General features: G+C 50.5%; 1 protein-coding gene across 1 annotated transcript in view; it reads right to left on the reverse strand.

Moving 5' to 3' along the window:
* Positions 1-265: 265 nt before the first annotated feature.
* GRIK3 (glutamate ionotropic receptor kainate type subunit 3) overlaps positions 266-17,435 on the reverse strand; it is a 114,651-nt gene continuing 97,481 nt past the window's right edge. Inside the window, exons 12-16 of the mRNA XM_086626059.1 lie at positions 11,641-11,759; positions 8,762-8,979; positions 1,944-2,166; positions 1,455-1,705; positions 266-460 (exon numbers count right to left, since the gene is read on the reverse strand). Of these exons, the coding sequence (XP_086482185.1) occupies positions 266-460; positions 1,455-1,705; positions 1,944-2,166; positions 8,762-8,979; positions 11,641-11,759 (1,006 nt within the window). The remainder of the gene's footprint in view (positions 461-1,454; positions 1,706-1,943; positions 2,167-8,761; positions 8,980-11,640; positions 11,760-17,435) is intronic.

Consider the following 17,435-nt stretch of genomic DNA (forward strand, 5'->3'; position numbering starts at 1 on the left):
CATTAAAAAAAAAGGAACAAAAAATAACAAAAACAAAACAGAAAAGCCCCAAGACCCATGTTACAGTCCGTGCTTTGAAGTTCTTCTGTGCCAGTGATCGATGCAGCTGTGTTGTGAAGGCCTTGTTCTTGAAATGAACCAAACCAGGCTTTTTTTTTTTTCTGTTTTTTTTTTTCTTGTTTTTTAATCCTTTCTTCCCTAGCTAAGTGTGCATCCAGCCTTGTCTGCTGCAATTCCTTCCCTCCCGCCCCCCCGTTCCCGTTCCCTAGGGAAACACAGGTGTCAATCCAGTGTTGCAGGTCATGTTGTCCTTCCCTGGCAGCCGTCGGTCGTTGAACGTGTGCATGTTGATCACGGCGTCCGTCTTCACCATGACGGGTGGCTGGGGCTTGTGTTTGACCCGTCGCTGGCAGGTGAGCGACAGGCGGATCTCATCGGCCATGGCGCTGCAGAAGGAGCGCTGGGGAGAGCAGGGACAAAAAGCACCGTTACTCCCGGCAAATCGTTCTGCTAACCTCTCCGTGGGCGGGAGGATGCTGCGACTGGGCTCTGCAGAGGGCAAGCACCAGGTTTAGGCTGCATTTAAGGCATCAGCTGTGCTTCAGTGATGCACGGGCGTCTGGTTGACCCCCTCTCTCCTTTGGGCAGAATTGTGCCTTTGACACACTAAGTCCTGCAGAAAGGCAGAGCTGCAGGCGGCGGTTGGAGTGCTGGTACTTTGTGTGATCCCTGCTGGGGGTCTGGTAGGTTATGTGCTGGGAAACAGGGCTATCGGATCCTGCTGGGCTTGCTAGTGGGCAGTTTTCCTTCATCTATCTAGTCCATCACACGAGCAGCTTGCTTTGATTTCTGGTCATGCACGCAAGCACGCTTTCCACTTACTGCACCACGACACGCAAGGAAGAGGGAAAAACATAAAAGCGATCCTCTTGTTTCATGAGCACTAACAGCCACGGCGGGTGGGATGGGCCGTTTATGTAAGTGTTGTGAAAAGTTGATGAAATAGCATGAAGCTTCCTGGTGGACCCTGACCAGTTCTTTGAGGCTTTTTGAACAGGAACGGGGAGAAGAGATGGAGACTTCATGCGTGTACACATTACGTCTGGAATATGCAACGTGATTGCATGTGATAGTGGCGAGTGGACACAACAGCTCAGAAGGTCCCTCCCAGGGACCTCTGTCTATGTTGTCATGACTTACGTGTTGGCTCACTCAAAACGATTCTACAAACATTTACTAGTCTAGTTGCTGCAGCAGCAGCAGCCCCTGATCAGAGCAGACGTGATTTGCCCCCCGACCTGAGGCTGTCGGAGCGGGACGGAAGCAGTGAGCCTTAGGGAACGGCATGTCGCGGGCACACGGACCTCCAGGCAGCCTCTGCCCATCTCTCTGCCTGTCTCTGGGGTCAGCGTGCAAAATCCTCACCGGCTGGGCTAGACCGAGGAAATCAGTACCTGCTCGCGCTCCGCCGTTTTGCGCAGCTTGTAGATGAACTCCACCATGGCCACGAAGACGGAGAGCACCAAGCCTGCTGCCAGAACGATGAAAATCCCACCAATGTTCTGGATGCCCAGGGCGCTGGCCTCCTTGTTCTCATCCTCAGGGCAGCCATTCCCCCGCCACCACTTCTCCTTCATCACGTGGAGCTTGTCCTCCTCCTGGAGCTGGAGGATGGCGATGGTGATCTTGTCCCTGTACGGTGACCCTGGGGAGGGGCGAAGCCGTTACACACAGAGGGAAAGTAGGACAAAACTCACCCAAAGCAGGGAACGTGCCTGCGTTCAGCAGGGCTGTTCAGACCCCTCTTCAACAGGCAGACAGCGTAAGCTTTGGTATTTGGGAATGTGCTGTTGGGAGCAGATTATCTTAATCACATCTGTTGTATTTGTGGTAACTGGCCCCGCTCCTGGGCTACCTACAGAAGCCCCACCGCTGCCACTTACCCATGGGAGTCCCAATCCCGTAGCCTTTGGAATCGATGAGTCCCCCGATTTGAGTCAGGTTGCAGTTCCTCTGGGTGATGTACTCGATGGTGGTTGACTCCATCAGGAGGGCGTAATCGGCCGTGAGGGTTCGCTGAATTCCTTCCTCGTTGTTTTTAACCAGTGCTGTGGGTTTGCTGCTCATGAAAGCCCACATTTTTTCAAACGTGGAAATTTTGGATTTCTGGAAAAATGATCCCCCCCACCCCCAGAATAAGAATTAATCTTCTATTTGCTGAAACGCAGTGTCTTTACAGTAAATAATGACAATACCAGTTTGAGAACAGGTAACGCAATGGAACTATTACCATTTAGACCTTGTCTTAAATATCTGCTTTCACTGCCCCGTGTTGTTTGGCTTCACGTTGCCATAACAAGAGGCAAAGGTTCCAGCACACTTCGTGTTGTGCCAACAGCAGAGAGAGTCACTGCTCCAGAGACCGTATCTTGTAGGTGGAACGGAACCATTTGCTCACTCCAGTAAGGTACAGCGAGACCTGCCTTGATGTCCTGCAGAACTTGCTGGTGTGACAGGCTATCAGCACATCTGCTTAACTGCATTAGTTTCCTAACCAGAATTTTGTTTGTCCTGTAATGTTTCTGCACAGCGAGAGAAGACAGAGAACATTTCAGAGGGCATGTTTTTCTCTTTTGCACACACTCTATTATATTTTTGTCTTTCCTCAAGCATCACAAGAAAACATGTCTTCTCTGAGATACGTGCAACTGCCAAACAAATTTAACGTATCCACATAAACAGAGGCATAGAAACATTCAAGAAGATTGTCTTATGGCTAAAAATAAACATGAGTATTCTTTCACTATCAGCAGGCATTCTGTTAAAAAAGGAGGAGTATGTTTTCTAGCTTACTATTCGTGTGAATGTCTTTTCCTTCTTCTAGAAAACGTGTTGGGTGAGAAGAAATACGGTTATTGTTTGTCCTTCTGTAACATGTGAAATGTACCATTTATCTGTGACCACCTTCTGAGTTGTCTGTATGTAGGCTGGCACAAAAGATGTAACTGCTTTAGTGTAGGAGGTTTCCCCAGGAAAGGCACACCAGCTTTCTCTTGAAGTGCCTCCTTCGCTGGGCACTGGGTTCCTGTGGGCGGCTGCAGCTCTCAGCCCAGCTCTGTCCATTCAGTCAAGCTCTGGAAAACCACTTGGCTGTTGAGGCTTTTGTCCATGCTGCTGCCTGCTCCTCTTTGTGCATTCTTCTTTTCTGCCTAATTTCTTGTTTTTCCTACAGCTCTTTCTGCCTTTTTGTTTTATAAGAGGCAGCTTAGTCAGCCAAAACCTCCTCCTCCACAACGCTACTTAGCAAGAGCCTGAAGCTGGCTGATAAGTTGGAGGGGCTGGTAAATCCTTGTGCTTTGCCTAGAACGAGGGTGGCTGCTCACCTGCGGCTGCACGAGGAGCCGTGGTGGCAGAAGCTGTGCTTTCTGCTTTAGCTCTTGTTCCTCTGTTTCAGGCCTCTGTCCTTCCATAAGAAAGCAGGAGATGGAGCCCCAGCCCATCCCAGCTGCTGCTGTCACATCTCCCCCTCAGTTTTCAAATTCACCCCAAATGTGCCAGCATAGGTTCTTCTGATAAAAACACTATATAAATAAGGGTAAATTTGCTAAGAAAAAAAGTGCCTTATAATGCTTCGTATTTCAAAAACTTCACCTGTCCACCTCCTTTTTTCCAGTATGTTTAACAAAAGTTAAACAAAAGCTGAGCACCCCACAGCTGGCTGGTGCAGCGCAGTGCCAAGGGCTGTTCCTCTGTCTTCAACCTCGTGGGCTCGTTCTCCCGACCGCGAGAACCACCGACTCATTTCTTCCCAGTTAAAGCTCCCGCCTGTTATAATCCACTTGACAAACGTCCAGTAGCGGATGTGCCGGCGCAAGCTCCATTCGAGAGGCAGGATAATCTCCCTCACTTGAAAACCTGGGCCAGTGCCTGTGAGGTAGATTTGTGGCATCTATCAAACCTCAAAGAGCAGCAAGAAATGTAGCCTCCAAAAGGATTATTAAATATCTGTGCATTACAATGGGTAATTGAAATGAATAGCATACTCGGCTGGCTGATAACGGCTTGTTTAACATTTATAGAGTTCACATCAGAGGCCCCTGGGTTCGCTGGCTCTCCCTTTCTCTCCTTCTCTTCCTGCATTTAATGCTCCTTGGGTGTTGATGCAGAGCTCTTAAACAACATCAGTGTTCTCCCAGTTTAAAGCATAGAGCAAAATAAACTGGCAAAAAATCAATAGGCTGCATTTAGTGAAGCTAATAGGACTTGCATGAGGCATTGTAGCTCTTCAGACAACTTAAATTACATGAGACAGGGCTCCCTGGAAGAGAAAAAGCACTTTTCTCTTCTCTCCTTAAATCACTGCTTCTGACCAGCTGAAAGGACTTAATTGTGTTTTGAAATGCCAGGAGGATCCCAGTGTTCTGGGCTCTGGCTGCGCTGCCTCGAGCCCTCGCGGTGTCCGGGCAGGGGCACCCTCGCTGCCCGCAGCTCGCGGTGGGACCCGCCTGTCGCTGCCTGCTCGTGCCCAGCGAAACCCCGACAGAGACCCGCAGCACAGGCTGGGCCCGCCGCAGGGAAGGGCTGTCTCCCTGCAGCAAAACACCGCTGGTTGCACCAGCCTCATCCTCCCCAGGGATAAGGCTGTGGCAGCTCCGCCGGCGAGGGCAGGGCAAGCCCTGGGTGCCAGCAGGGCGGCTCGATGCACGCCTGGTCGAGGCATTCTCAGGCTCTCCCCGTAGTCTAAAACCTACCACCTTCCCACTGGGAATTTATTTCCTATTAGTTCAACTCAGCTAACATGAGATAAGAACGCTCCCTTTCCAGGTGAAAATTCACCCGCGGTAGTTCTCAGCGCAGCGCTGCAGTTTGATAGACCTGGCTGTTGGTTGGCCGTCCAGTTTCGAAGGGATTGTCAGTCGTCCTGAGAGCGGTCATCAGTCAAAACCTGCAGCAGTTCCGCGGTGAGACGCGTCCGGTGCTCCAGCTCACACCTCCTTCAACCACCATATATTTTTTCCTATTAGGGGAGAAGTTGTTCCTTCCCCGCTCTCCTCCTCTCGGAATATTTCAGCCATATACTGCAAAGGTGGTTGCTTATTTATGGGAATTTGGATGACGTTACCTGAGAACACACCATTCAAATAAGCAAAATGATCTTCGTTAGGCACAATAATTTGTTAGTAGTAATTCAGTAGTCACTAAAGAATGCACATAAGTTGTGTGTATTCTGCTGGACTTGTTTTTGCTGGCATTTTGTTTTTCTGGACCTCTGATCTTACAGCTTAAGTAATTTACCTTAAAAGAATCCTTACTGGGATTAGTTACTGGTTTGAACTCGTATTTGCTGTGCTGTGGCTAGGTGCAAATTTCTTCTCTATGGAATAACCATTTTCTTTTATGGGCTGCGTAAAAGGAATCTGAGTTGGTGGCAGATAGAGAGAGACCCTCCTGTGCCCCTACATGCTCTGCGGGGTCCCCACGTCCCCCTGGGGACAACTTCGCTTTGCTGCCAAAGGCAGATGAAGAGGAACCGCTCGGTTGCTCTGAAGCATTGAGATAAATGGCCTGACACTGCCTTCGTCCTGGCGGAGAAATTCCAGAGCCATGAACTCTGAACGTTTGAGATGATGGAGATCATTGCTAATAAACACGGGCGGCGGTTTGACGCTGCTGATCACTGCGGCCGCGGCTCGCACCGGGGGGATCGTGGCTCTCTCCTGCTTACACCTCTCTCACCAATTCACGTGAGCGGAGCTTCTCCTCGTTTTGGCCGGGATAAACAACACCAGAATCTGGTCCGCTGGCTTGTGCATCTCAATAAAACCCGGCGTTAGCACTAAATGAGATGCGTGTATGAAAAGCCGAGTACCAGCCCCTCTGAATGCGGCGATTGCAGCGACACTAAGAACGTCTCTGAATTCATTCTTTGGAGTCACAGCTCAGAAGCTGCCTCTAATAACCAATGCTTCAAGAGCAGTCACCCAAATAAATTAATGCAATAGTTTAGAGGAGCCACTACAAGGCATCTTGCCAAGACATATATGCTTTTTATCAGTGAAATTGGCAAGAAAGTAACTTTCAGGCTTAAGGTTTTCAATTCCAGCCTGTATGAAAAAATAAATTGATTTTCACCAACTGAAGATACTTACTCCTGAGGATTTAATATTTCTGTACAAGTGAATATATATGTACTCACATACACACACTCTCACACTCGCTCCAAACTGCACGTTAAACCTGGCATTTGTTCAGAGACAGCATCCTTTGTGAGATGTGAGGGATTTCTGGCATGATTTATAACGAGCACTAGATGCTGCTCCTAAATTAATTGATCTGTGTTTATTCCTGTAACTCGATTGGCATTGCCAGGGAATAAATAGCTTCTCAAAAGTTCTTTTCATGAAGTCAGAATCTGCCAATACCGTTGGTAAAACTCTCTCTTCTGCTTCCCATTTGCCGTAGCTCAGCTGCACAGGCGAAAAATCTTGTGGGAGCGAGTGGGTGGCTGTGGGTCTGCCCCAAGGACGTGTTTGGGCTCGGTTCAGCAGGGAACTTGTGCAGAGACCCCGGTGAGCTCCGTGGCAGCCCTGGCTCAGCCCGGCCCCGGGCAGAAAGCTGGTTAGTGCTTTGGGAACCGTCCCGGGGAACAGCGGACAAGGCGTTTGCCTTCCTCTTCCTCCCATTGCCCATTGCTCCCGAGGCTCTGCTCCTGGCATGGTGCTTTTCCGAGCTGAAACCGTCACGGGTTTGCCCGGTTGTTTGACAAGACCTCACCGAGGAGTGGCAGAAGTTCTGGCTTTTCCATGTTTCTCTGTACACAAAGGAAACGTGAACATAGATCCCACACGAGCACTCGCATTGCTCCAGTAATTGAAACGCTTGTCAGAAGGGACGTCCCTGAGAATTCATCTCCAAACAACAATAATAATAAAGAAGACAAAGGAAAATCCACGGCATCAATAAGCCCTGCCGAGTGCCTGTCAGAAGCCTGAAGAATGATTCTGATGGATAACAAAACGAAACAGTAAATATACTGTGTGCTTGATGATTTTTAAAAAAGATGGTTTCCTTTTATTCCCATCTAAAGCTCTTCTTGGAAAGAGCAGTTACAACACAAGGGTAACAGTCCGCCGTTCCCTGGTGGCTGTTCTGGGTTTAAACTGCTTTGGGGAGGCAGCACGATGCATCTGACCACGGCAAAGGCAAAGCTGCACCAGCCCCGCTGCACAAAGCAAGGCAACAGCAGCAGCTGCTCTTCTGGGCGACGCCTGCATTTCCCGGAATTAACTGAAGATCAAACCAAACCCATCTGTGTTGCTGCCTGTCGAAGTCAGCGTGGAGATTCGGAAAGTGTAGTGGCTCCTTAACCAGGCCAGAGCCCGCAGAAGTTGCAGAAGAATGCCGCTGTTTCTTGTTATTAAAATTCAGCACGTTGGCTTCCTTTAACGAGTCTTGGCAATTAAACCGCTGGCGGCCCAGCCTGGCTGCCTCTGCGCTGCGCCTCTTCAGATTATTGCAGCAGTGCAGGCACGACCTGCTTTTTAAAGCATGAACTGTGTTTGTCACACTTTGGCCCATATATTTCCGTCTGAATTAGGGTGACCGGGGCGGGAAGGAACATTGCGGCAGAGGCACGGGGGGAGGCAGCCCCGCTCCTGCAGCCGAAGGCTCTGATCTGCCAGGGCTCCTCTTCCTCGCTGGCGAAGCAACCAGGGAGAGCGTTGGCATCGGCATTGGCTGGGCACTGCGGTGCTGGTGCTGCAGCCAGGGCTCAGCCTGACCACTGGTGCTGGTGCCCGGCACTGCTTTTGAGGGAAAAGCCAACCCTTTCCCTGAAAGATGGCTTTTCGGGTTCATCCATGAATCTAATTCCTCTCCAAGCCCGGGCGATCATTCCGTCGATTAATCACCCCTCATTTCTATTCCTTTATTCTCTCTTTTTTTGGAGTGGGTTCTTACAGGCCAGCTGTGGGTTTAAAGGTCTTTTAAAGTCTCTCGGTCTTGTTCCATTTTTGAGGCAACAGTGAAACGTGAACCCTCCTGGCACCCTCCTCTGCAGTGCTGCCTAACTTCTGAAATTCATTATGCTTTAATGAGAAGAAATTAATTTGATTCTGATACATGGGTGGTGTTACCTTGCTCTGGGTTTCAGAGGTTAATAAAACTTGACTACATTAATATGAATACCTGAAGGACAAGAAAGATATTTCAGCTCTTAAAAAATAATGGTCAGGGGGGCACTTTGCAACATCTGTCCTGTTTTAGGTTTCATTTGTTCTCTTCTCTGTCCCTGAAGGCTGGTTGGGTCAGCCTCGAGGGCTCTGCAGCTGTTCTGGCAGGGACAAGGCAGGAGCTGCAATGGGTGAGATGTGGAAGTAGGGGAAGATACTTTAGGGGAACATAAGATTTTCCTGTAGGGCTTTAATATAAGATACACCTGTCCTGTTGTGCCTAAGACGTGCCTCATTTTAGGGTGTCTGAGCTGATACTGGCTACAGTCTCTAAAGCTGTAAAAGCAATATAATTTTGTAATTGTGACTTCAATTAGCAATGGGGAGAAGGGGATTTAGCCATTATATGAATCTGGGTAAGCTAAACTGTCAAAGTCTTGACAAGCACGTGCGACTGAAACAACCTGCTTGTAAGGAGAAGCAGTGGTGGCGTAGGAGGCTTTTTGTCTTTGGTTCTGTGTTCTCGCGCCCATTGGCCCGAGAGCGCTGCATCTTTGCCTGGAAGGTAGAAAGCCTCTGCCTGGTCTCACCTTGAAGAAGGTCATAGTGGCTCCATCCTTCACTGCTCCGTACTCGATTTTTGTCTGCTTTGCCAAGTCATCTGCCGAGTCGATGGGGGATTCCATCCTCTCCACCGTCAGGAAGGCGGCAAGGTTGGCCGTATAGGACGAGATGATAATTAGGGTGAAGAACCACCATATGCCACCAATGATCCGTGTAGACAGTGCTTTGGGCATCAGCTCAGAGCCTGGGGTGGGAGAGGGGGAAGGAGAAGGAGGGAAGAGGAAACAGAGAGAAAGAACCAGTTTTATATATACGTATGTAGGTTATATCCATACATATGTATATAAGAAAATGATTAGATTTCACAGTCTTAACTGTAACAGCTACGCAATTAAAGCCAACTGGTTTTGAGGCGAATTACCCAGACATCTTGCATGCAAGGAAATCGGTGGGGTTTTTGTAGCATTTGCAGAAAACCCCTCTCCCTTTATTGCTGACCTTGGGTACAGTGCACAATTTACAGGAAACATTCGAACTGAAGTAATTAACTGGGCTGCTTTTAGGAGATTTAAATAGCAAGCCTTTTATGAACTTTTATGAGTGTTTTGTTCTGCCATTTAAAAAGTGCTTTGCTTTTATATGGATTACTTTTCAAAGGACTCACTCTAGGGAGTGTGTTCAAATACACAAGGTTTAAAAAAAAAAAAATCAAATGGGGAGAGAAAGGATCTATCAGGGTCCAGTGCTTTGAGTACTGGTTAGAAGTAGGGAAGCAGGAGATGCTACAGCATAAAAGGTGTAACAGGTCTGGAATGACTTTTATCAAGCAGACATGAAAGACTAAATGGGTTGTGCTATTTTTGTAATTGCCCGAGACACTTTTTAAAGCCAGGAAAGAGCTTTGGGTTTGAAACAACTGTGTTCAGAGGATATATCCAGCCTGGAATTTGCAACAAAGATTGGGCTTTGCAAAGCGATTTGAAGCAGCGTGGCATCAAAGCGTGGCATGGAGCGTAGCTTTTCTGCTGTCCGAGTGCAGCAAGGAGGCACCGGGAAGCCGAGGAAGGAGCTTTGGGTATCGAGGGCTGCTTCGCATCCTCTCAAGATCCTGCGTCTTTCCCATTCCATCTCTTGCCCTTTGATGCGTTGGACAGTGTGACATCAGTCTGGCTTTGAAATATTTTTCTTCTTAGATGCAGAATAGAGTTAAAAAGAATACAGCTCTTTTCATTTATCAGCATCTGATAAGAGGATGATTCATCCTGCTAAACCCTCTTGCTGGGAACTGTCACTGTCCATCAGGGCAGCCGAGATCTGGGCAGAATCTCTATTACAGACTGCAGCGGTGGCAGCAGGGGCGCTGTGCATGCCACCACGCCGGTGCTGTGATTCTTCTGCTCTCTGGGTATAACTACCGATACACGGTAAATTAAAGTGTGACAGATGTTTGACATTTTCCACTTATTTCTATTCCTGGATTTTCTGCAATTAGATCACAGCTGAATTTCATTCCTTATTCAGAGCTGCTCACAAGCTCCCCCTCTGCTGTCTTCCTAACAGATTTACTCTATTCATTCCATCTGCATATATTCCATTTGCTCTGTTCCATCCACATATGAACGTAATCCCATCTGCATCCCGTTTCTAAGATCCCTATCGTTGTGTTATCTTACACCAGTAGCACTGCAAACGTTCAGTCTTGCACGTGGTGGCTGCCCCGAGGAGCAGTCCCTGTGCTGGAGGGACTTTCGGGCCGTTTCACAATGTGCAGAATGACCAGATGAGGATGCAAATGGAGACAGAAGCAGAGGGCAAGACGCCTTGTCTTCCGTAAAAGTTGATTTAAGGCAGAGCGAGCCAGGACAGAGGTCCTGAAATTAAACAAATGGCTTGAATGAGCAGAAATAGGAATTTACGGAATCTATGGGGTGCTGCTGAGTTTGGTGAATTAAACAGCTGAGGGGGGTGAAGGCAGTGCTCCTCCTCGGGCACGGAGGGGGGGTGCTCCTCTCTGCGCACCCGCAGCAGCGCACGTGCGGACACGCCGCCGCTCCGTCATGGAGCTGTGCGCTTCCAGAGGGCGGGCGCGGGAGCCGCTCCCTGTGACTCCTGCTGGCGCCTGCACGCTTCGTTAGTGGTGATCGTGGTTGTGCAGTGGCACGTGCGTGCCGGCCGCCGCGGCGGCTTGCGGGACTCTGCCTCGTGGGGCGAGCGATGAGTCTGTCCCCGGAGCTGCGGGCTGAGCTCTTGGGACGGGGGCTTCGACCTGCGGAAGGTGGGAAGTGCAAATAGAGGCAGGTGCCGAAAAAAAAAAGAAAAAAAAAAAGACTGGAAATTCCAGTCTGCTCTGACACAGAAGAATTCGAATGACTTTCTTGACATAAAAACCCTGGAGCTTTGCCTGGGGTGCCCCAGACAGGGCTCAGCCCTGGCACACATCCCCCTCTGTTTCTCCGTCCCTGCCGTGCGGGCACCGCTCCGTGGGTGCCGGCGTGGAGATGAGTTCAAAGTGAGCGAATAATAACGAAGGCAGTCGCCAAGAGCTCCTGAACTGCCCCTCGCAGCCAGTTCCCTGACGAGGTTATTGTCTCGTTAGCCCATTGCTGGCCTTGGCCCCAGCCCGAGGCCGCCAGCCGTGCCTGTGGTGCCCAGGGAGCCGCGGTGCCATATGCACATCCCCATCTGGACCAGTGAGTCCCAGGGGGTGTCGGAGGAGAGCTGCCTCCCCTCTCCCACACCTCACCGCCTTTCAGCAGGGAGCCGGTGCTGACCAGCACTTCTGTGCCTGTTGAGATGGTTTATCTTTTTCCTGTTGCAAACAAAATAAATTCTAAATTTGGAAAGCTGCGGCGAAAGGGCTGTGCTGGAGAGCCGGCGGGCGGGCGGTGCGGAGGTGCCGCTGTACCTTGCTGCATCAGCGCTCCCATCCCGAACCAGAAGCTGTTCAGCAGGGTGAAGTTGTTCTCCACGATGTCTGATCCCGGGTTGCAGGGGTGAGCGTCGTACCACTCGTATGGGCTGAACCTGCGGCGGCACATGGAAAGCGAGAGCTCGTTAGTCGGGATGCGGCGTGACAAGACCCTAAAGGAACAGGAAAAAAGAGCCTTAATACATCTTGTGCTGCTGTGCGGGCCCTGCTGACCCCTTCGGTTTTGTGGCTTATTAGAGAAAAAGGCAAATTCAGCCAAGATTTTCCGAAGTGACCAGCATGGCTGTAAGCCCCGTGTCCTGCACTGCAGACAGCAAGGACGCCTGGGGAGCCAGGTCCTTCTGGGGGACCTCAGGGTGCTTCCCCAAAGCCCTCGGTCCCTTCGGATCATCTCTGCAATACTACGTCACACAGCAGCAACTGGAGCGCACGGCGATGGGATGGGGTGGGATGTGGTGCAGTTCCAAAATGTGGGGAAAAATGGCATTTGTGGATCGACTGAGGAGTGATGCTGCAGTGATTCTGCAGCAGTAGCTGGGACAGACCGTGGTGTTTTGGAGGACTCTCCCACTAGTGCACATGGGAATCGAGATGGGATTTTGCTGAGTGAGAAGCAGAACTTTCCACTGTCCTGGTAAGCAGGAATCCTGCCCAGTCAGGGCACCAGCACAGCAGTGGGAATCGGAAAGGATTCACTGTGGACTCCCACGATGCTCAGCCCCATTGCAGGTGGTGGGAGAACACTAATTCCCTGGTGGGGCACGTTTCCAGGGACAGCTCTGTAGTTCTTGGGCAAAACTGAGGGAATTTTCTATGATTATCTCTCTACAAACCCTGCCTAGGACTGGTTGGCAAGTGCTGATGTGAACGTAGCTCTTTCAGCCAGGATCTGGGGAGGATGCTCAACAGGAGAGATGCTGATAGTTTTAGAGCTGTTTATTTACATTTTCTAAGAATCCCAAATTTTGCAGAGATTAAATTAAAAACATAATTGGTATAATTGCTTTTGAACCAGGCATTAATTATCATCTCCGCTTCCTTCTGAAACCCCTGTAGCTTCACACCAGCCCTCTCTCAAAGCCCAGCCCACAGTTTGTGTTAGGAGAGATTTCTCTCTGTAGTTCTCCGCCAGACGCTGCTACCCCAGGAGATGTCTTGTTGCTTAATGGCAGGGGCGCCCTCAGTCAGGCAGTTGGATGGATTTGGAGAGAAGAGCCGCAGCTCTCTCCCACGTCCCTTCGGCACAGATCGCTCCCCGAAGCCAGCGGCTGCCCCGGCCTCTGCTCCGCACAGCTGCGCCGTCAGACCCCCCCGGAGCCCGGCACGCGGGGACGTTCCGCAAAGACGGAGCCGCGGTCCCCGGGCACACGGACCGCGCAGGGCGAAGCGGAGGAGCGTGTCCGTGAGCAAGATCCCGTCGCTGGGGACGGACTAGGTGCAACGCATAGGACTTGTGGGTTTAGAAAAGCTCATCCTGGGTAAATCTATCCCACTTCTTGCTGCTGTTTTCCATGTGCAAGATACAGGGTAACGACCTCTCCTTCCCCCCCTTTCATCTCGCCTCTCCGCAGCAGGGACCCTCCGCTCTGCTTTGCAGACCCGGAGCCCTCGCGCAGGTGGCACCCTGATGATGCTGCTCCTCGTCCGGGTAGCAGCAGCGCCGTTCCTGCTGCCCACCGCCCTCTGCTTTTGCAAATAAGAGAAAATCAGAAAGGAAAACAAGAATCGGGCTGAATTCAGGCCTGGCTTTACATGCTGCCTGTTCCTTTAAACTTGCCGTAAATTTATGCCAGAGGTGTAGAAGGGACAGCACCTAAGCCCCTTCTGTGGAATGAAGCCAGAGTTCAAGAATTAGATGAAAACTTTCTTGGACTGCCAATGGAAGAATATGAAACAGGAAGGGAATCAGTGAGATCAAATGAGCCTGACAAGATGACACGCTGTAGAACTTCAGGGTCTCTGAGTGAAAACCTGCTGGTGCAGCTCGTATTACAGAGGAATATTCAGAAACTGCAAAGCAGCGACAGTCTTCAGCGCTGGGCAAGCGAGCAGGACCGTTAGCGGGAGCGGAGGTAATGAAGGAAGAAGCGAGTGGAGCTCGTTGACCCCATGCAGCTGGAGCCATAATAAATGGGGCTGCTCAGGATTCACCGTGGGCTGCTTCCCTCTTTCTCAGGTGCAGAACAGGGGCTGAGAAATATTTCATCAAACTATTATTATTTTCTTGCCTCTTTTTGGCAGGGAAACGGGAACATTTCAAAGAAGGTCTAAAGATCTAACACAAAATACTTTTGAGTCTAAATTGCATCCCTAGAGAAATTTCTTATGGATGACCCAGTGCTCATCGCAATTAAGATGCATATTAAACCCACCCGCCCCGTTGTGCACCCAAAGGTGTAATGAACTGTAATTTGGGGGCCGTGTGAGTGCAAGGATGGGTGGCAATTCAAAGCAGCAGCCACATGGCTGCCTGCAACCTCCCACCACAATCACCAGACAAATTACCCCACGAAGTCTCCTAAATTGCTGGTGGTTATGGCTCTTTGGGGGCTGGGGCGGTTAGGAGCAGAGACTCCATCAATAACTAAGAAAGACTGATTAAGAGAGGAGATGGATACCATACATCCTTTTCCTGCCTCTAAGTAGTCCCTAAGTTGGTTTTAAGTGGCATTGACCTATGATTATAGCCTTGGCAGAGGACTCTGGTGCCTAGTTCAGGAGACTCATGTCTCTGAATTAAGACTTTGCTATTCTGACTGTGGTTTTCTCCTGAGAATTGGATTTTAGAGGCCTCGCTGGGGTCAAAAGCAAACATTGTTTCCATTACTTCTGAATGCAGAAAATATTTTCCCCATGAAATCTCTTGCTTTCCATCTCTATGTGTTAAAAGATCATTCCTGCACAACTTTAATTACACTGAATACTCAGTGTTCTTTGACAGAGTAGGAAGATAGAAGAAAAGTCAAGAGGAAAACATGTGAAAAAGGAACAATTGCAATATTTTATCAGTTCAATTTCAGCCAAAAAATAGCCTGGTAGGGAAAAACTGTTGTATTACATCACAACTGCTATGATATAGGGAGATTATGGGGCTCATTTCAGAACAAAAACTGCTGCGAGTGCTCTCCAGTGCTGGGCAGGACGGGTGGGGTGTTACTGGGCTGGTACCCTGGTCGGGGGTGCCCAGGCACCCACCTTGGCTCGGGGCAGGCGCTGTGTGCACACCGCTGCCGGCAGCCCGGGGCCGGGCAGCCCCGCTGCCCTCTGAACAGAGCATCCGGATCGTCCTGTGTGTCCGGAGTGGCAGCCGAGGTCAACTGTCCGAGCGCTTCCTTCAGCCTTTCCGCAGTGTTTGCTGGAATGAATTTCATGTGCAGACACAATTTGCACATTTAGTATGCTTTGAAAGTGGGATCTGGACAATTTGGGCTGGATTTGGCCATTATATGAGTTGGGAAAAATAAACTCATAAATGGAAAATTGTATTTGAATTGTCATTCCAAGCGGCACAAGCAGTCAAATACTTTATGGTATTGGAGCCGGAGATGTTATGGCAGCAAAGCCCATCTACCTACGTTCTGCATGGCTAACAGAGACATAAAGTGGAGGAGTTCTATCAGTCATCGCAATATTTTTCCTTTTTGTAATTACCTCGGGTTCATTTTCCCAGATTAGTGGCTTTTCCTGCTGAGAGCCTCTGGTTCCTCTCTGACACAAAGCAAAACCGCTGCGGACCTCATCCCGCTCCCAGCAGCCTTCCCAGGGCCTTCGGCTGGGGCGGGACGAGGCTGGCAGCAGGGTTTGGCTGGACCGTCCTGCCTTTCGCGTGCCCCCGCGGTGCTGCCCGCCCCGGCCGGGGGTCTGCAGGGCAGCGGCGGTGAGTTAACGGCAGCGCGGCGCCCGGCCTCCCGTAGGATCACACGTGCTGCTGTTTACAGCACCGGTGCGCTGGAACGAACTGCTGGTTGGGTTTGTGAGCTGCCATGTGCCCTGCAGGGCTGCCGTGTGCCCTGCAGTGCTGCCGTGTGCCCTGCGGTGCTGCCCTGTGCCCTGCAGGGCTGCCGTGTGCCCTGCGGGGCTGCCGTGTGCCCTGCAGTGCTGCCGGGTGCCCTGCAGTGCTGCTGGGTGCCCCGCAGTGCTGCAGGAGCCCCGTGCTCCCCATGGGTGCTGTGCATAGGCTGTGTGCGGAGCCATCCGTGCTCAGATGGCACCTGTGGGACCTCAGGAGAGCACCTGGAAACCCGGTGGGTCTCCAGTGGACAGAGGTGCCTCGCAAAGGCCGGGGAGAATGACTGCAGTTAACATCTGGACACATCTGCCTGTGTCCTCCAAGTGAAGTACACTCTCTCGGCTCTGCACCTCCGCAGAGGGGGGCTCAGACGACGCAGCTGCTTCCCCATCCCAGATGGTTTGGAGCACTAATGCTGTCTGCTAAGCCGAGTTTACTTTGACAACTGCCGTTATGTGTAATTAGGATATTACGTAGTAAACTCCAAAAATCATCTCGAAATGCCTCTGAGGACCTGAGGGACGCTGAAAATTGCAGATGTGTTGTAACACGAGGGTTAATGGATTCTGGTTGCTGCAGTTTCGTATTTAATCTTTACTTTGACTATGGGGTTGATGTCAGTGCACTAGGTGGAAGCTGGTTTCTGAAGGATTCTTGGGGGAAAACACAGCGCAGCAGCCCTTGGAGGAAGGGGGTCTGCGCAGAGCCCCAGTCCCAGCTGTGGGCTCAGCAGGGAGGTTTCTGAAGGCACCGCTGCATAACTTGGACTGGAAGAGATGAGAAATGAGCATCTAACTGCAGATTGTGCTTAGGGAACTTCCGTGGGTGGGGTGTTCACGCGGAATATTTGAACATCCAGGGAGGGCTGCGTGGGGCCGGGGCGGGCGGCCGCCCGGCAGGAGGGAGGCAAGTGCTGTGGTTTGGTTTGAAAAGGTGGAATCACATGTTGAGAGCAGCCCTGGACTGTGCATCTCGTCAAAAACTCCGTGAAATTAATAACACATGCAAATATATGCAAATTCCACTGGTTTTAAATATAGAGGTTTTAAACATGCTAATTAGATGCATATTAATTTTGTAAACAGACACATTGTCTGATCTGCAGCAACGAGTTCTCCATTCTTTTGATATAGGAAAGGGTTTGTAGGAGCTTTGCTGGTGGAGGGTTTGGAGAGAGGAGCTGAAAATGGTTTGGGACATGGGAGCGTTGTGTCCAGGACACAGCGGAGAGGCTGCGCTTCTCCCTGGAGAAGGTGGCTGAGAAGTGACCTAACAAGAGCGTGACTGGTGAGGAACGATACAGAGCAGGAAAATTATCCTTCGTTATACCAGGGAGGTGCTAATGAACTGGAAAGGCAACAGAATTTCTAAAATCATAAAAGAAAGCTCATTTTAAAATTGTTTTGTACTGGAAGTCTACTAAATCTGTGGAACTGCCTGCCCTGATACGGCGAAAGAGGCTCACAGGTTTGTGTTAATAAAGCAAACACACACGGGCACAGTTGGTACGGTGCCGCGGTACAAAGGATAGAACAGGCTGCAGCTCGTCAGGAGGAGAACGAATTTCCCCTGTGGATAGCTCCTCTGCGGTTGTCACCACGGGGTTAGCGTCATCTCTGCAACCACTCCGAGATACAGGTCCCAAAGGGCATGGGGCATCTGGCAGTCGCGAGCGACCCCACGCCAAGAGACCAGCCTGCCCTGGGGTAACAGCCCCCCAGTCATTCCATTAATGACACGGATTTAATGCTGCAGCTCCCGC

This window comes from Tauraco erythrolophus, chromosome 24 (genome assembly GCF_009769465.1).
Source record: "Tauraco erythrolophus isolate bTauEry1 chromosome 24, bTauEry1.pri, whole genome shotgun sequence".
NCBI classification, from domain to species: Eukaryota; Metazoa; Chordata; class Aves; order Musophagiformes; family Musophagidae; genus Tauraco; species Tauraco erythrolophus.